The 14,162-nt window shown below is 35.5% G+C and overlaps 1 protein-coding gene across 1 annotated transcript; it reads right to left on the reverse strand.

Moving 5' to 3' along the window:
• Nucleotides 1–13,318: 13,318 nt before the first annotated feature.
• Nucleotides 13,319–13,861, reverse strand: LOC149381447 (agamous-like MADS-box protein AGL80). Its single transcript, XM_089629722.1, has one exon. The coding sequence runs from the start codon at nt 13,859–13,861 to the stop codon at nt 13,367–13,369; it is 495 nt and encodes a 164-aa protein (XP_089485848.1). The 3' UTR covers nt 13,319–13,366.
• Between the last annotated feature and the right edge of the window lie 301 nt (nt 13,862–14,162).

Genomic DNA, 14,162 nt, shown 5'->3' on the forward strand with positions numbered 1-14,162 from the left:
ATTGTGTTATCAAATTTAATTTATAATATGCATTGTTTCTTTCATCCTCATTCCTTCTTCTCATTTGTAATCAAAATATACAATTTTTTTTTTTTTCACAATTCATTCGTATTTATATTGATCACTATTACAAATAAAATTCAATAAAAATTTATTGCAACTAACCATTCTACTGGCTCATTTTAAAATTACATCCACAATTTTAATTTATTAAACAATAGTCCATCATCTCGCATAAATTAAATAAATTTTAAGTATTTTTAATAGTTCAATAAATATTATTGTTTTTATAGATGTTAACGGTAGATATAAATGGTAATAAAAAAATATACATTGAACCACAGAGTGGCTAAAAACGAATTTTAGCTTTTGAGAGAGAGAGAGATATAGAGAGGAGACGACGCATATTAGTTCACTATATAGTGATGCCAGCTAAATAGATATTTAATTGAAAACAATTATCGATTCATGAAATTCATTGGAATTGCTTTGGTTTATTTCTTTCTATTTTTTTTTCAATGTATGGCTGTTTGGAACAATAATTAAACATTTGAAAAGTTATTAAGTCTGTCACGACTTTGGATTCTGAGATCCCTCGCAGTCCAATCCACTATCATTTGCTGTTTTATAAGGGAAGCTAATTTCACAACTCAAATTTATATAACCACTAAACTTTCATTTAGTTTTGCACTTTTGACTTTCAGTGATTCTCCAAAACATTTTTTTTCTTCTTATTCCTTGGGTACTGTCTTTTCCTTATGAAAGTTCTTACCTTCTTAGTATATATGATATTCATAACCATCAAATGGAAGTATATAATATTCTGTGGATTTACGGCACATGGATGGAGATATCTTTTGTAAAGTTCATGTGAAAAATCATGGCCTCCAAATTATCATCCGTCATATTAGTCCCTATTAAATTTTGCTTCTTTTTTTTTATTTTTTATTTTTATTTTACAATTATCGCTGTTTGCAGCCTATTAATCATTTTTGTATTTCATAACTATTAAATTTTTTTATTTACCCATACAACTTAAAAGGGCTAAAATGTCACGAGAAATGTAATTTGGGGACTTTACACTTAAAATCCTATTTTCAAATCCTTATTTAGTGTGTTCTAATACGAAATATGTCTTTTCATAGCAAAGTGCTTAACCAAAGGATCGAATTCATATTCCATATGTTTAGTTGAAAGTAAGATATTTTCTTCCCCGCTAAAGCATAGTCACACACTATGCGTCACGAGATATACGTGACCATATATATATATATATATATATATATATATATATATATATATATATATATGAGATATATACCTAAAACAATATATTTTTGTTAACGTAAAAGTTATATGCATTATATTCCTATTCATGTATGTGTGTAAAGTTTGGAATAAATTGTTGGAGTAGCAATCGAAATCTCATATATCAGGAGAGTAGGAAAAAATTATCTTAAATATAAAATTTCCAAACAACATTGGGCTCAAAATGGACAATATCATACTAATGTAGAGTCATGAGAAGGTAACAGTTAAATATAGTGGAGAAACGGAGGCCCTACAAATGATATTAGAGCTACGGTTGAAACCTTGTGCACCGTACAATCATGGAAAGCAAACACAAGTAGTATGGTCACGTCGAACAACTCCATTTATAGTACGTGAAAATGAAAGATTGATGACTTACTATATGTGAAGGATTATTATTTGCCTGTGTTTGCGACCGAGAAGCCAGATACTAAATCTGACGATGAGTGGAAACTGTGTCACCGACAGGTTTGCGGCTATGTCTGCAATGGGTAGATGATAATGTTCTCAACCACATCAATGAAGAGAAAGACACGAGTTTTTGTGGAAAAAAGCTTGAGGAATTATATGTTCGGAAGATCGGAAATAATAAATTATTTTTATCAAGCAGATGATGTGATTGAAATATCAAGATGGCACGACCATGACAGAGCACTTGAATACATTCCAAGGGGTCATTAATCAGTTAGTTGGGATGAAGATCAAGTTCAAGGATAACGTTCAAGGCTTGTAATTACTTGGTACGCTACTAGACTCGTGGGAGACGTTCCGAACGTCATTGTCGAACTCGGTTCCGGATGGCATCATGACTATGGATTTGGTGAATAGTAGTGTCTTGAATGAAGAGATGCGAAGAAAGACTCAAGGCTCTTCTTCACGGTCAGAGGTCCTAATTACGAAAAATAGGGGGATGAGTGTGAGTAGAGGTCCGAAGAACGACGAGCAAGACAAAAGTGGAAGTAACTTGTCTAGTCGTTCCAAGTATTATTATTGCAGTAAAAAGGGGCATACTCAAAAGTATTGTTGAAAGCTCAAGCGTGACAACAACAACAACAAGGGAAAGAAGAAAGAAATGCACAACACCGATGATGACGATACCGATAAGGTTAGGTGGTCATCGATGACTTCATGGTCATATGTGATGAAGAAGTCATTAGTCCCGCTTGTCAATAGAGCAATTGGGTGCTTGATAGTGGAGCATAGATTCATGTTACATCCCGGAAAGATATCTTCACATCCTACACATCCGGTGACTTTGGAAATGTTAGGATGGGTAACGATGGTGTGGCCGAAGCCATCAGAATGAGAGATGTGTGCCTAGAGACCAATTGGCACTAATTTACTCTTGAAAAATGTTAAACATATTCCTAACATTCGAATGAACTTATTTCCATACGTAAGCTCGATGATGTATTTTGCAACATTTTTCGTGATGGCCAATGGAAGCTCATCAAAGGTGCCATGGTGATAGCTAAATGCAAAAAGTGTTCTTCGTTGTACGTGATGCAAGCCAAGATTATTGATTCAAAGATCAATGTCGTGGATGATGAAGGCATAGTCGAGTTATGGCATAACTAGTTTAGCCACATGAGCGAGAAAGGCTTGATGATGTTGGCCAAGATAATTTTTTTTTCGGGTTTAAAGAACGGCTCTTTGAAGATGTGTGCTCATTCCCTAGCAGGAAAGCAAACAAGGGTGGATTTCAAGTGGTCTCAACCGCGAAGCAAATCAGGTATACTTGAATTGGTGTATTCTGACGTCTGTGGTCCTTTCAAAACTGAAACGTTTGGTGGCTCATTGTACTTTGTAACTTTCATAGATGATCACTAAAGGAAGATATGAGTTTATACCTTGAAGACGAAAGACCAAGTGTTGGCAGTGTTCAAAGAGTTTCATGCTCTTGTTGAGAGACAGAGAGACAAGAAGTTGAAGTGCATCTGATCCGATAACGCTGGCGAGTATTGTGGTCCTTTTGACGAGTATTGCCTATTAGGAATATTTCCCACTAGAAGATGATGATTACTAAATAAGATAAGAAGTTACTTTATTAGCATCATATGATTAGTGAGTTGAGGTCTGATAACATTCAGAATCAATAACAACTACCATCCATAGTCTCCGTATCAAACTGAATCGCATGCTGGGCATCCGAGATCGGGCGGTGAACTAAAACTTGGTCGATGACTGATATGTGTCTGGAAAGCCTTATCTAAAGTCATATATGTGGAACACAAGTGAAGGTTGATCACTTAGTGGGAGCATTCTGCACTTGTGGTAAGTGTACGACTCGGATAGACCTTGCATGTAGATGTGTCGTTTAAGGACCGTTACGACACACTAGCCAGGGTCACAAATGATGATCACAATGACGCTTGATCTTAATCCTGAAGTGATTATAGACTTCTAGGTTGTGTTACAGGGTTCTTTGATTCATCACGTTAAAGACCAATGAAGGTTGAATAAATGGATGTTTTGGGAACTCAGGACATGATTGTAGAAGAAAGTGATTTGCATATACGGAATCCAGCATTCCTTAAAGAAGGTTAATGTTCTCTCACCTAAGGGTTGATTCCAAAACCGATTGATTGTGCACACTTCCGAAGTTGGCTTACGTTTGGTTGAATCTTTCGCCGGGGAAACAACGATGCTTAGGGTTTATATGTAACGAGAAATGTATAATGGAACAAATTGACCTATCTCTATACGGGCAGAACCTGGAAGGTCATGATCACGTACTGACTAAATCAGTGGACACTCGTTACAATGAGTAAATATAATTCTAGTATTAAAGGAGAGTTCAGTTTTAGCTTACACGGTGGAGTATTGACTAAGATTAGACGAATCAATCGAAAAAGAGAAAGGACTTTTTTCGTCTTTTTGATCGGATTTGTTAAGCTTCTACTACTAGGTCCATCGTCCCCGATTAGGCTTCGATAAAGGCAGATAAGAACGTTAATATAATAGTATGTATTATTATTATAATCTCACTTGCTGTAATAGTGATTGACAACATTAAATTCCAAAAAAGGTATTTTGAGAATTAAATAAATATTTATAGTAAAACTGTTTATTTATTTGCTAGATCAAGTAAATAACCTTATTATTTATTGTTGGACAAGTACATAAGTGTTTAATGAGCTTAAATCTATTGGGCCTTGAAAAGCAAAAAATCGCATACCCCCTACGGTGTTGGAAGTTTTTTTGCACTGGTGTGGTAACCAGTATTTTTTCTGTTTTTATGTTCCTAAAATATAACAGATATATTTTCCTATATTCTTTCCTAATATTTAGGCTAAATATTAGGAGGATATTTAGGAGAAAATCTAGGAGAATATATTTTCCTAGATTTTCTCAACAGCAAAATATTTTATACTGTTGTATAAAATAAAATCCTAGATACTGATCTGACGGATGAGAGAAAAAATAGGATTCACTTGTTGAGATCCAAGGGCTGAGAGTTAATCCTCTAGTGTGAACACAATAAAAGGAAATAATATCTTTTAGAATATTATGGAATATTCTATAAAGATACCTTTTAAACTGTTATAAATAAAGAGCTGATGTGAATCAAAATTTAACCTAATTGTCAAGGAATTTCGTGGCCTCTCTTCCATGAGTGTGCCGACCTAATTCCTCTACTTATTTCCCTCAGAATTACTTCAATTCCATTCTTAGAAATAAGAGAAAAAGATCGGAAATACCCCGTTTCCAGATCTAGTGAGATATAACAAAGCCCACTCTTTTGTCTTATCTTCCTCGAAGATTACGTTTCTGAAGACTTTGGTGTCATCACATCGAGTCCTTGAAGGAGGAGTTCCAGATCTGATCGTGTGGAGGCTTGTACGTTCAAGACGAAGACGGATTGTGAAAGCTTGCGGTTCGTGAGCCAAAAACTGTAAGTTTTCTTAAACTCGTCTTTTATCTGATATGGTTGCTTGATGAAGTTTTTTATGATTAATTAATTAAGTAATCTAGATCTTGTTTAATAACCATGTTAATAATTAGCTCTTGTTAGCGTAATTATTATTTCCGCATTTAATTGGTTATATAAGGTGCAATAATCACCAACATTGCCGAGAGCATGATATTCGAAATCAAAAGACGCATCCGAAGACTCTTCGGCTTAATGGCTTAGCTGAGAGGATGAACATGACGCTAGCCAAGCGTATGAGATGTTTGCTATCGTAATCACAGTTGTCGAGATTCTTTTGGAGTGAAGCTTTGGGCACAGTGATGCATGTTCTGAATCTCACGCCATGTGTTCCTTTGGGGTTCAAGGTTCCCGACATAATATGGTCTGAAAAAGGCATTTTCTTATGATCACTTGTGTGTCCTTGGGTGCAAAGCGTTTGTGCACATTTCGAAAGATGATAGGTCTAAGCTTGATGCGAAGACGCGACTGTGTGTGTTTATCAACTATATATGGTATGGATGAGTTCGGTTACAGGTTTTATGATCCATTTCAGAAGAAGCTTTTGAGAAGCCGAGATGCAGTGATTGTGAAAGACCCGAACATCCATGATATCGGGAAGACATAGGTGGCAGAGCAATATCAAGTTGATTTGCTTGATTCAGATCCAGATCATACACCTGCGACAACTCCCGATCACAGAATAGAGTTGCAAGGAGACATAGATGGTGATGTCAACAATGATGGCCCGAAGCCGGTTGAAGATGTTGAGCCAGGTGAAGAAGAGCTTCCGCATCAACCACTTGAGCCTCCGATTAGACGGTTGAGTAGAGAATGTCGTCCTTCTGTGAGGTACCCGTCAGATGAGTATATGATGTTGATGGATTCGGGAGAGCCAGAGACTTACGAAAAGGCGATCTCCGTTGATGAGAAGAAAGCGTGGTTGAGAACCATGGAAGAAGAGATGTAGTCTCTTGATGAAAGCCATACTTATGACTTGGTGAAGCTACCAAAAGGAAAGAAAGCTCTAAAAACAAGTGAGTTTACCAGTTGAAGACCGATGATAGTAGCTCGCAACCAAGGTATAAAGCTCGGTTGGTTGTGAAGGGATTCGACCAAAAGAAAGGCGTTGACTTCAAAGAAATATTCTACCCGGTGGTGACATTTTCATCGATTCGAGTTGCGCTCGATTTAGCGGCACGTCTAAACTTAGAGATAGAGAAACTTGATGTGAAGACTACATTTCTTCATGGTGATCTGGAAGAAGAGATCTACATGCACCAACTTGAGAGATTTGAAGTTAGTGGAAAAGAACAACTTGTCTGCAAGTTGAAGAAGACCTTCTATGGCCTCAAACAAGCTCCGAGGCAATGCTACAAGAAGTTTGATTCCTTCATGGCGAGTTATGGGTACACGACATCGTCGGACCATTGTGTCTTTATGAAGATGTATGTCGATGATGACTTTATCATTCTCCACTTGTACGTTTATGACATGTTGGTTGTCGGCCATGATGTGAAGAGAATTGGTGGATTAAAGAGAGAATTGAGATCGGTGAAGAAAATACTTGGCATGAAGATTCCTCGTGATCGAAATAACCGGATGTTATGGTTATCTCAAGAAGCCTACATCGAGAAGATAGTTGAAAGATTCGGCAAGATCGAAGCCGAGTTCTAGGAGTGATCGGCATGCAGATATGAGCAGAGTTCCTTATACGTCTGCGGTTGGTAGCTTCACGTATGTGATGGTGTACGAGGCCGAATATAGCTCATGCGGTTGGATTTGTGAGTCGATTTCTCTCTGATCCCGACAAAAAGCACTGGAAAACGGTGAAGTGGATATTGAAATATATGAGAGGTACTTCCAGAGTGTGTCTGTGTGTTTGGTAGTGATGAGCCAGAGCTTGTTGGCTACACCGATTATCATATGGCAAATGATGTTGATACCAAGAAGTCCATTTTCAGATTTCTGATGACTTTTGCGGGAGGTGCGATCTCTTGGCAGTCTAGGCTACAGAAGTGTGTGTGCCCCTATCCACCACGGAAGCTGAGTACATTGCGATTACTAAAGGTTGCAAGCAAGCTTTGTCGATGAGAAGATTTCTTGAAAAGTTGGGCTTGAAGCAAGAGAAGTACGAGATCTAAGCATATTGAAGTGTGATACCACTGGATTTACAAAGCAATTTCACTTGGAGAAAGTGCACACCAGTGGGAATGGATCCGACATAATAACGAAGGCTTTGTCGAAAGAGAATATGATTTAGCTGGATGAGAGGCCACGTGTATGAGGTTCTTGGTTTGAGGGGAGGATTGTTGGGAGTAGGTTTTGGGAAAAATTGGATCTCACATCGGAAGAGTAGACAAAAATTGCATTGAATATAAAAATATCACCAACTCCATTAGTATGTAACATTTTGGAAAAGAGCTAAAAAATAAAACCGTGCGAGCTTGAACAAAAAACAGACAATATCATACTAATGTGAAGTTATGGTAAAGTGAAAGTCTAGCACGGTGGAGGAGAACGGAGCCTGCATAAATATTATATAGTATACAATTCTAGTAGCGCCGAGCTTTATTACTTATCATTTCATATAGCGTGGTTTAAAAATGTGTGTACATTCATTCTACGTCAAGTGGGGTATACTTGGAACTCGGATAAGAATATAAATTAAAATTCTCTACTGTTTGTAAGTCAATGGAATTTTTGAGACAAATATGAAGGAGAAAATTAAAAGAAAAACACACGTATCATATCTATATGTAGAAATTTGTTAAATTAAATTTTCTCCACTCGTTTTTTCATGACAATAAATCTCAATTTTAGTTATATACTTCTCTCCAATTTTATTTTCTTTATTGAATTTTTATCAATCCAAACAACACAAATGAATTCAGTGAAAATTTTCAGGTTACCAAACATACTCTTAGTATATGAGAAACTAATTGACATTTCAAGTGCAAAAGAGACTCTTTAGTTCAAAGTTGTTCTTTTAAGTTTTGATTTTTTTTTTAAGAATTTTTTTAATTTGTAATTATTGATAATGTTGGTCGTAAAATTTTTAACACAAAACTGTACAGATAATAATAATAATAATAATGATGATAATAAAAGTCACAGGCTCTCAAGAATTGGCTGATTAATTAACTATGGATTTTATTTGAATGTCAAATATGCTAATTTGAATTCAAAGTCAGCAACAATATGGTCTTGTTGGCACGGAATTTTTTTGGCCTTTCTTTACATGCAAGATATGTCATGATATTAGTTCACTACCAAGGAAATTATCCATATGATACACTGGTTCAGCATTTTGGTTTAATTTAACGGAAAGGGCTTATATCTGGGGTGATATCGAAGACAAACCTAATTGTATTACTAATATAAAATTAGTTTTCATTTATTTTTACCTCCTTGACCACTTTACAAAAGAGTCTAGTTGAATTGAATACGTTCTGTATTGAGAAAGTCGTTCAGTTGAAATTCAAACCTACCATGCGGGAGAATATTTAGCTGTGCATGCAATTACGTGCCCACTCGCAATATCATTATTATGAGCATGACGTTTATTCTCATTTGAGTGCACTGTCTGGGTTTAAAACCGATCTTCAAACTCGATCAGACACCTTTTGATTTTTTTTTATTATTTTTTATTTTTTTTATCAGACCGGACCATTAAAAAAAAAAAATTAGAACAAATCGTTTGTGACATGGCCTGTCCAATTTACATAAAAACTTTTACAAGTCAATATGTTCAACCTAAACTAGTAGCTTTAAATGTTCTAAAATTATTAAAAAAAAAAAAAAACTTCAAAAATTAGGACCGGACGTCAGGTTTAAACTGGAGTCTAAAAATTCCTAAAAATTATACAAAATCAGAATATATATATATATAATCAATCACGAGTCACTAAGACTCCGTTTGGAACCCGAAAAATAAGAGGGAAAGTGAAAATAATAGAGAAAATGAAAGTGTGAGATAAAACAATAGGAAAAGTCAAAATTTTAGTAGTGTTTAGAAGTCATGAAAAATATGAGAAAAAATTGAGGGAAAAGTAACGACGAGACCAGGGACGGAGCTAGCTCAGGTCTAGAGTAGGTTCCAGCCCCCCTCAATTTTTTTATTTATATTTTTTTGTCAATTTTTAAAAAGTTTTACATTTTTTACCTTAAAAATTTATACTTTTGACTCATTTTTTAAAAAAATTTCATTTTTACCATGAGTTCTTTTTTAATCAGCCCCCTCAATTTTTTTTATTTACATTTTTTCCCATTTTTAAAAAGTTTTACATTTTTTACCTTAAAAATTTATATTTTCGACCCAATTTTTTTTTAAAAAAATTCATTTTTATCGTGAAGTTTTTTAATTAGCCCCCCTAATTTTTTTATTTACATTTTTTCCCATTTTTAAAAAGTTTTACATTTTTTACCCTAAAAAATTTACACTTTTGACTCATTTTTTTAAAAAATTTCATTTTTACCATGAATTTTTTTAATTAGCCCCCTCAAATATTTTTTATTTACATTTTTTGCTCATTTTAAAAAAAATTTACATTTTTTAGCCTAAAAATTTACACTTTTGACCCATTTTTTTTTAAAAATTTCAGTTTTGCCATGAATTTTTTGTAATTAGCCCCCCCCCCCCCCCTAATTTTTTTTTCAAATAAGCCCCCCTATTGAGCTTTTCTGGCTCGGTCCCTGGACGAGACACACAAATGTGATCCCATCATAGACAAATTTGAAGATATTCTCATTTTTCATTTGATTTTCGAAGGAAAATGAAATCCTAATTTTATTTATACACTTTCTCTCGCATTTTCCATCATATATTTTTTTCCACCATATATTCCTCAATCCAAACAACCTAAGGAAAATATGAGGGATTTCCATTTTCTTTTCCCTCCTATTTTTCGGGTTCCAAACGGAGCCTAAAAGCCATTAACAATCACCCAACAATCCAACAACATACATTCATTTGGTTACTTGACGCACAAACAATCACTCATGTAATACATGTATCATGATTCTATATATAAATAGACAACAATGTTTTAGTAGTGGTTGAGCGGCCGAGGATGTTGGTAAAAAAGACTAGGCGCGGTGGTCAAAGAAAGATGGGCAGTGATCGATGATTGTGTTTGAGCCTCGGCGTCTCAATATGGCCGTGATTGGTGGTGGAAGGGACGTCGTGGTTGTGTTTCCCCTCATAAGTCGTTATCACCGAATTCAGGTCTTGGGACGACCTCTCCACGTGCTTCCTCACCGAGCACCCTGCATTTGTGCACTTGTAGTAACTCCTACGCACCATTGTTTATTCGCAATAGTATCAAACACACATACAGAAATACTAAAATTCGATCCGGTCTCGATTAAATTCTCGGGTTGGACCGTTTTAAATGAATGAAATTATAAAATTAAAAGTCTAACTAACTTGACCAAATTGTAGTTTCGTCGATTTTGAACTATTTTTTTTTTTTATTTTACGAGTCTCGTTCGATAAAATGGTTAACAAAAATTATATTATTTGAATCCCTTAATATTAACATGTTAATAACTAGAGGATTCTATTCAAATTATTAAAAAAAACAAAAATACTAAATAATGTAGATTGTAAGATAAAAATAAATAAATGACAACTAGTCTAGTTTGATTCCTTTTGAGACAGTTCTAAAAAATCATATTAAGTAAGCGCTGGCAATGGAAAAAAAAAACACTAAAATTTACAGTGGACTATTGGTTTAAAAACCTGTGATCATGTCCGTTTTTAATCTTTAACAGTCATCAGAACACACCTTGGGTTGGGATTCCCTTTCACCACTTTCTGGCCGTACTTGCGCCAGCGATATCCATCGTCAAGGACATCCACGTCACTCGTCGTCTGAACCACAACCCTAGGCTCTCTAACCCCTCTGCTCGCTCCAACGCTACTCATTTCTTTTTCTTCTTCTTCTTCATAAAAAATCGGACACACACATCGTTTCATTTTATGGTGATCTAAGGTGAGAGATCGTATCCAAACTTAGGTGGGCTGTGACGTTCTTTTGGATTCGGGTTCATCTTTCTTCACCATCGCTACCCAATCACGCGCTGCTATGTCAGCCTCGTCTTTGTCATTAGATAGCCTATATGCCAACTGTTTTATTGCAAAAAAAAAAAAAAATAATAATAAAAAAAAATCTCAGTTAGACAAACAGTCGAACAGTTGGCGGGTAAAAGGGTTCGGGTACCACAATATATATATGAAAGATGTGTGTTTCAAGTTATATAAGGCCCTTGAACATTCTCGAATCAATCCTGGCTCAAGGATCTCCATTGGCAAGTTTATACTGTTTCTACATTGAATCAGAGTTAAAATACTGTCGGTTTGTTTCGTGAACACTGTCGTTTTTGCAAGGGTCTCGTTTGCAAGACAAAATGTTGTTTGCACTTCTCCATTTATGCAGAAAATAACATTCATTGCTCATTTGTTTTTAGTAGTGATAGACTTACATTTTTTTTTTTACTATGAATATCCTATATTTATACATAATTAAAATATTAAATTTAAATATTAGTTTGGTAACACATTCAAAATGTGACATAAAAATTCACCGCTTAAAAAAAAATAGGGAGAGGTCTATGAAAACCCTTTTAGATAAGGGTTGTGCATGCTCCGGTCCGATTCAAAACCGGCCAAAAAATCAGACCAGATTGTTCAAAACGGTCCAAAAAAATCCAAACCGGATCTGACCAAAAAATCGTAAAAACCGGACCGGACCGTTGTACAGTTTTTTTTACCGTTTAGACCGGACCGTTCTAGATCGTTTTGGACCGTTTGGACCGTTTTGAACCGTTTTTCATCAAAACAAAAAACATATAATCATGGGCGGAAGAGAAATACATGCACAAATGTCTAATTTGACTAGTTGGATATTAATTATTATTATTTTTTTTTAAATTTTTTTTTTATAAATATACTGGTCCGGTTTAACCATTTAAAAAAAAGAAAAAAAAATCGGATCAGACCGTTTGTAATGAGTAGATTGTACCAGATGAAAAAAACCGTTTTTAAACCGGACCGACGTCTAAAAATAACCGATTCGGTCCGGTTTACGGTTTTTACAGTTTTTTGTGCCGGCCTACTCTTAGATACAACTAATAATAACACTCTCAAAACTACAGGTATGAACGTGTCCACTTATCTTGATACCCTTGAAAAATACCCATTAACCCATATCTTACTTTCTCAAACGGATGTGAAAATTGAATACTCATTACCCAATAACCAAATTCACAGATAAAAAAAAAAAATCACTCAATAAGTATTTAGAGTCAAAATACAATTTAAAATTGAAATAGCAAAGTGAATTGAAATTTGTAATTACAACTCAACCAATTTAAAGAGTTTGAAGGTATCTACTTTTTATAATATATATATATATATATATATATATATATATATATTATTCTAACATGTCGGGCAAACGTTTCATGTGTCCATACTCCATAGCCATACCCCATAATAGGTATTACCCGTTTACCCATGAACCCAATTCAAACGGGTTATTCGACCCGTTTAGACCGGATAATAATGGACGGGTAAATGGATATTGGATATTGGGTAATACGCGTTATTATTAAGTCTGTAAACTCCTATTTAATTTTTATTGTTTATTCTGTCTTGTAAGATAAACGATGTACGATTGGAGTTTCTTACAAACTTTCGTGGTAAGCTAATGATGTCCCATAAAACTTACGCCTTGTGCACTGCTTCCGTATTAATAATCTAGTATGGTAAAAATTGGATATGTATAAGGCAAGCAAGATTATCTCTATACTAATGAAACTGATTATTTAGTCATGTTACATGTGTAACGGTTTGCAAATATAATGGAAGTTGACTCTGTCTTATTATTATTTTATTTTTTTTATTCACGAACGCAGACGTCATATTGGAAATATTATCAGAACGTCGAGCAATATCTAGGATCAATCTACTCTCCTATAATATCGATAAAGAAAATCAAGAGCACATCTTTTATTAATTGATCAAACAGAAAAGAAGAAAGAGTTCAGACAACAATACATGAATCCCTCAAAGCAAGAATTCAACATGTGCTCAAAAGAAAGAAGAACGGGAAGAAGAACAAAGACAGCAAAGTAAATAAATCAAGGGTTGTTGAGATCTTTGAGTGCCACATCAATGTTCCTGAGGTTGCGCTCGATGGTGGAGTTCAAGTCCCCGAGGTTCCGCAGATTGAGATCTGCGAGGAGGGCATTTGGGTTGGGGGAGACAATTGCCTCAAGCATGAATTGGGTCATTTCCATCTCGTGGTTCTCTCGGCGCAACCTCTCGAGTTGTTGGTTGGCCTTAATGATGCTCTGCCGCAGGAACTCATGTTGGTTCATCATCTTAATGTTCCTCTCATTTTGGGTCATCCCTTCGAACCGGCTCAGCACTCGGTCCATGCCCTCGTACGAGTCCGGGTACACCTCTGGCTCCACGTCTAGCTCGGGGTTGTAAATGATTGCACATGCATCCACACCGCATAGCGTGCTCAGTTGATCCACCTTGTTCAGAAGACCCTCCTTCCGTTTGTTGAAGCACGCCTTCCGCGCTGACTTGTTCTCTATGTAAGCCAGCTTCACCCTTTTCCTTGCCATCTCTCTTTTTTTTAGTTGTTTGTTGAAAGCTATGCGCTCTTGTTGTTTACGAGTACATTTTATGCTCTTATTTATAGGGTCTTATGTGGGCATTCCCTAATTCATAATGAGAGGTTCTCATTTCCCCAATATGGTAATGGCACCATATCATTAATTTTACAGCACATGGTTTGTGGAAGAATATGGAAATATTAATGGGATGGGATGCTTATTTTTTGGGATTAATTAGGGGGGCCCGCTTTAATTAATGATAGTTGGCATGTTTTGGTTAGCGGGGCGCTTTGTTAAGGCTTAAGGGATG

Source organism: Urtica dioica, chromosome 11 (genome assembly GCF_054948205.1).
Source record: "Urtica dioica subsp. dioica isolate 48M chromosome 11, U.dioica_male_clone48M_v1_H2, whole genome shotgun sequence".
NCBI lineage: Eukaryota > Viridiplantae > Streptophyta > Magnoliopsida > Rosales > Urticaceae > Urtica > Urtica dioica.

Coding starts and splice junctions, on each gene's coding strand:
- LOC149381447 (XM_089629722.1), bottom strand. CDS start 13,861: ATGGCAAGGAAAAGGGTGAAGCTGGCTTACATAGAGAACAAGTCAGCG.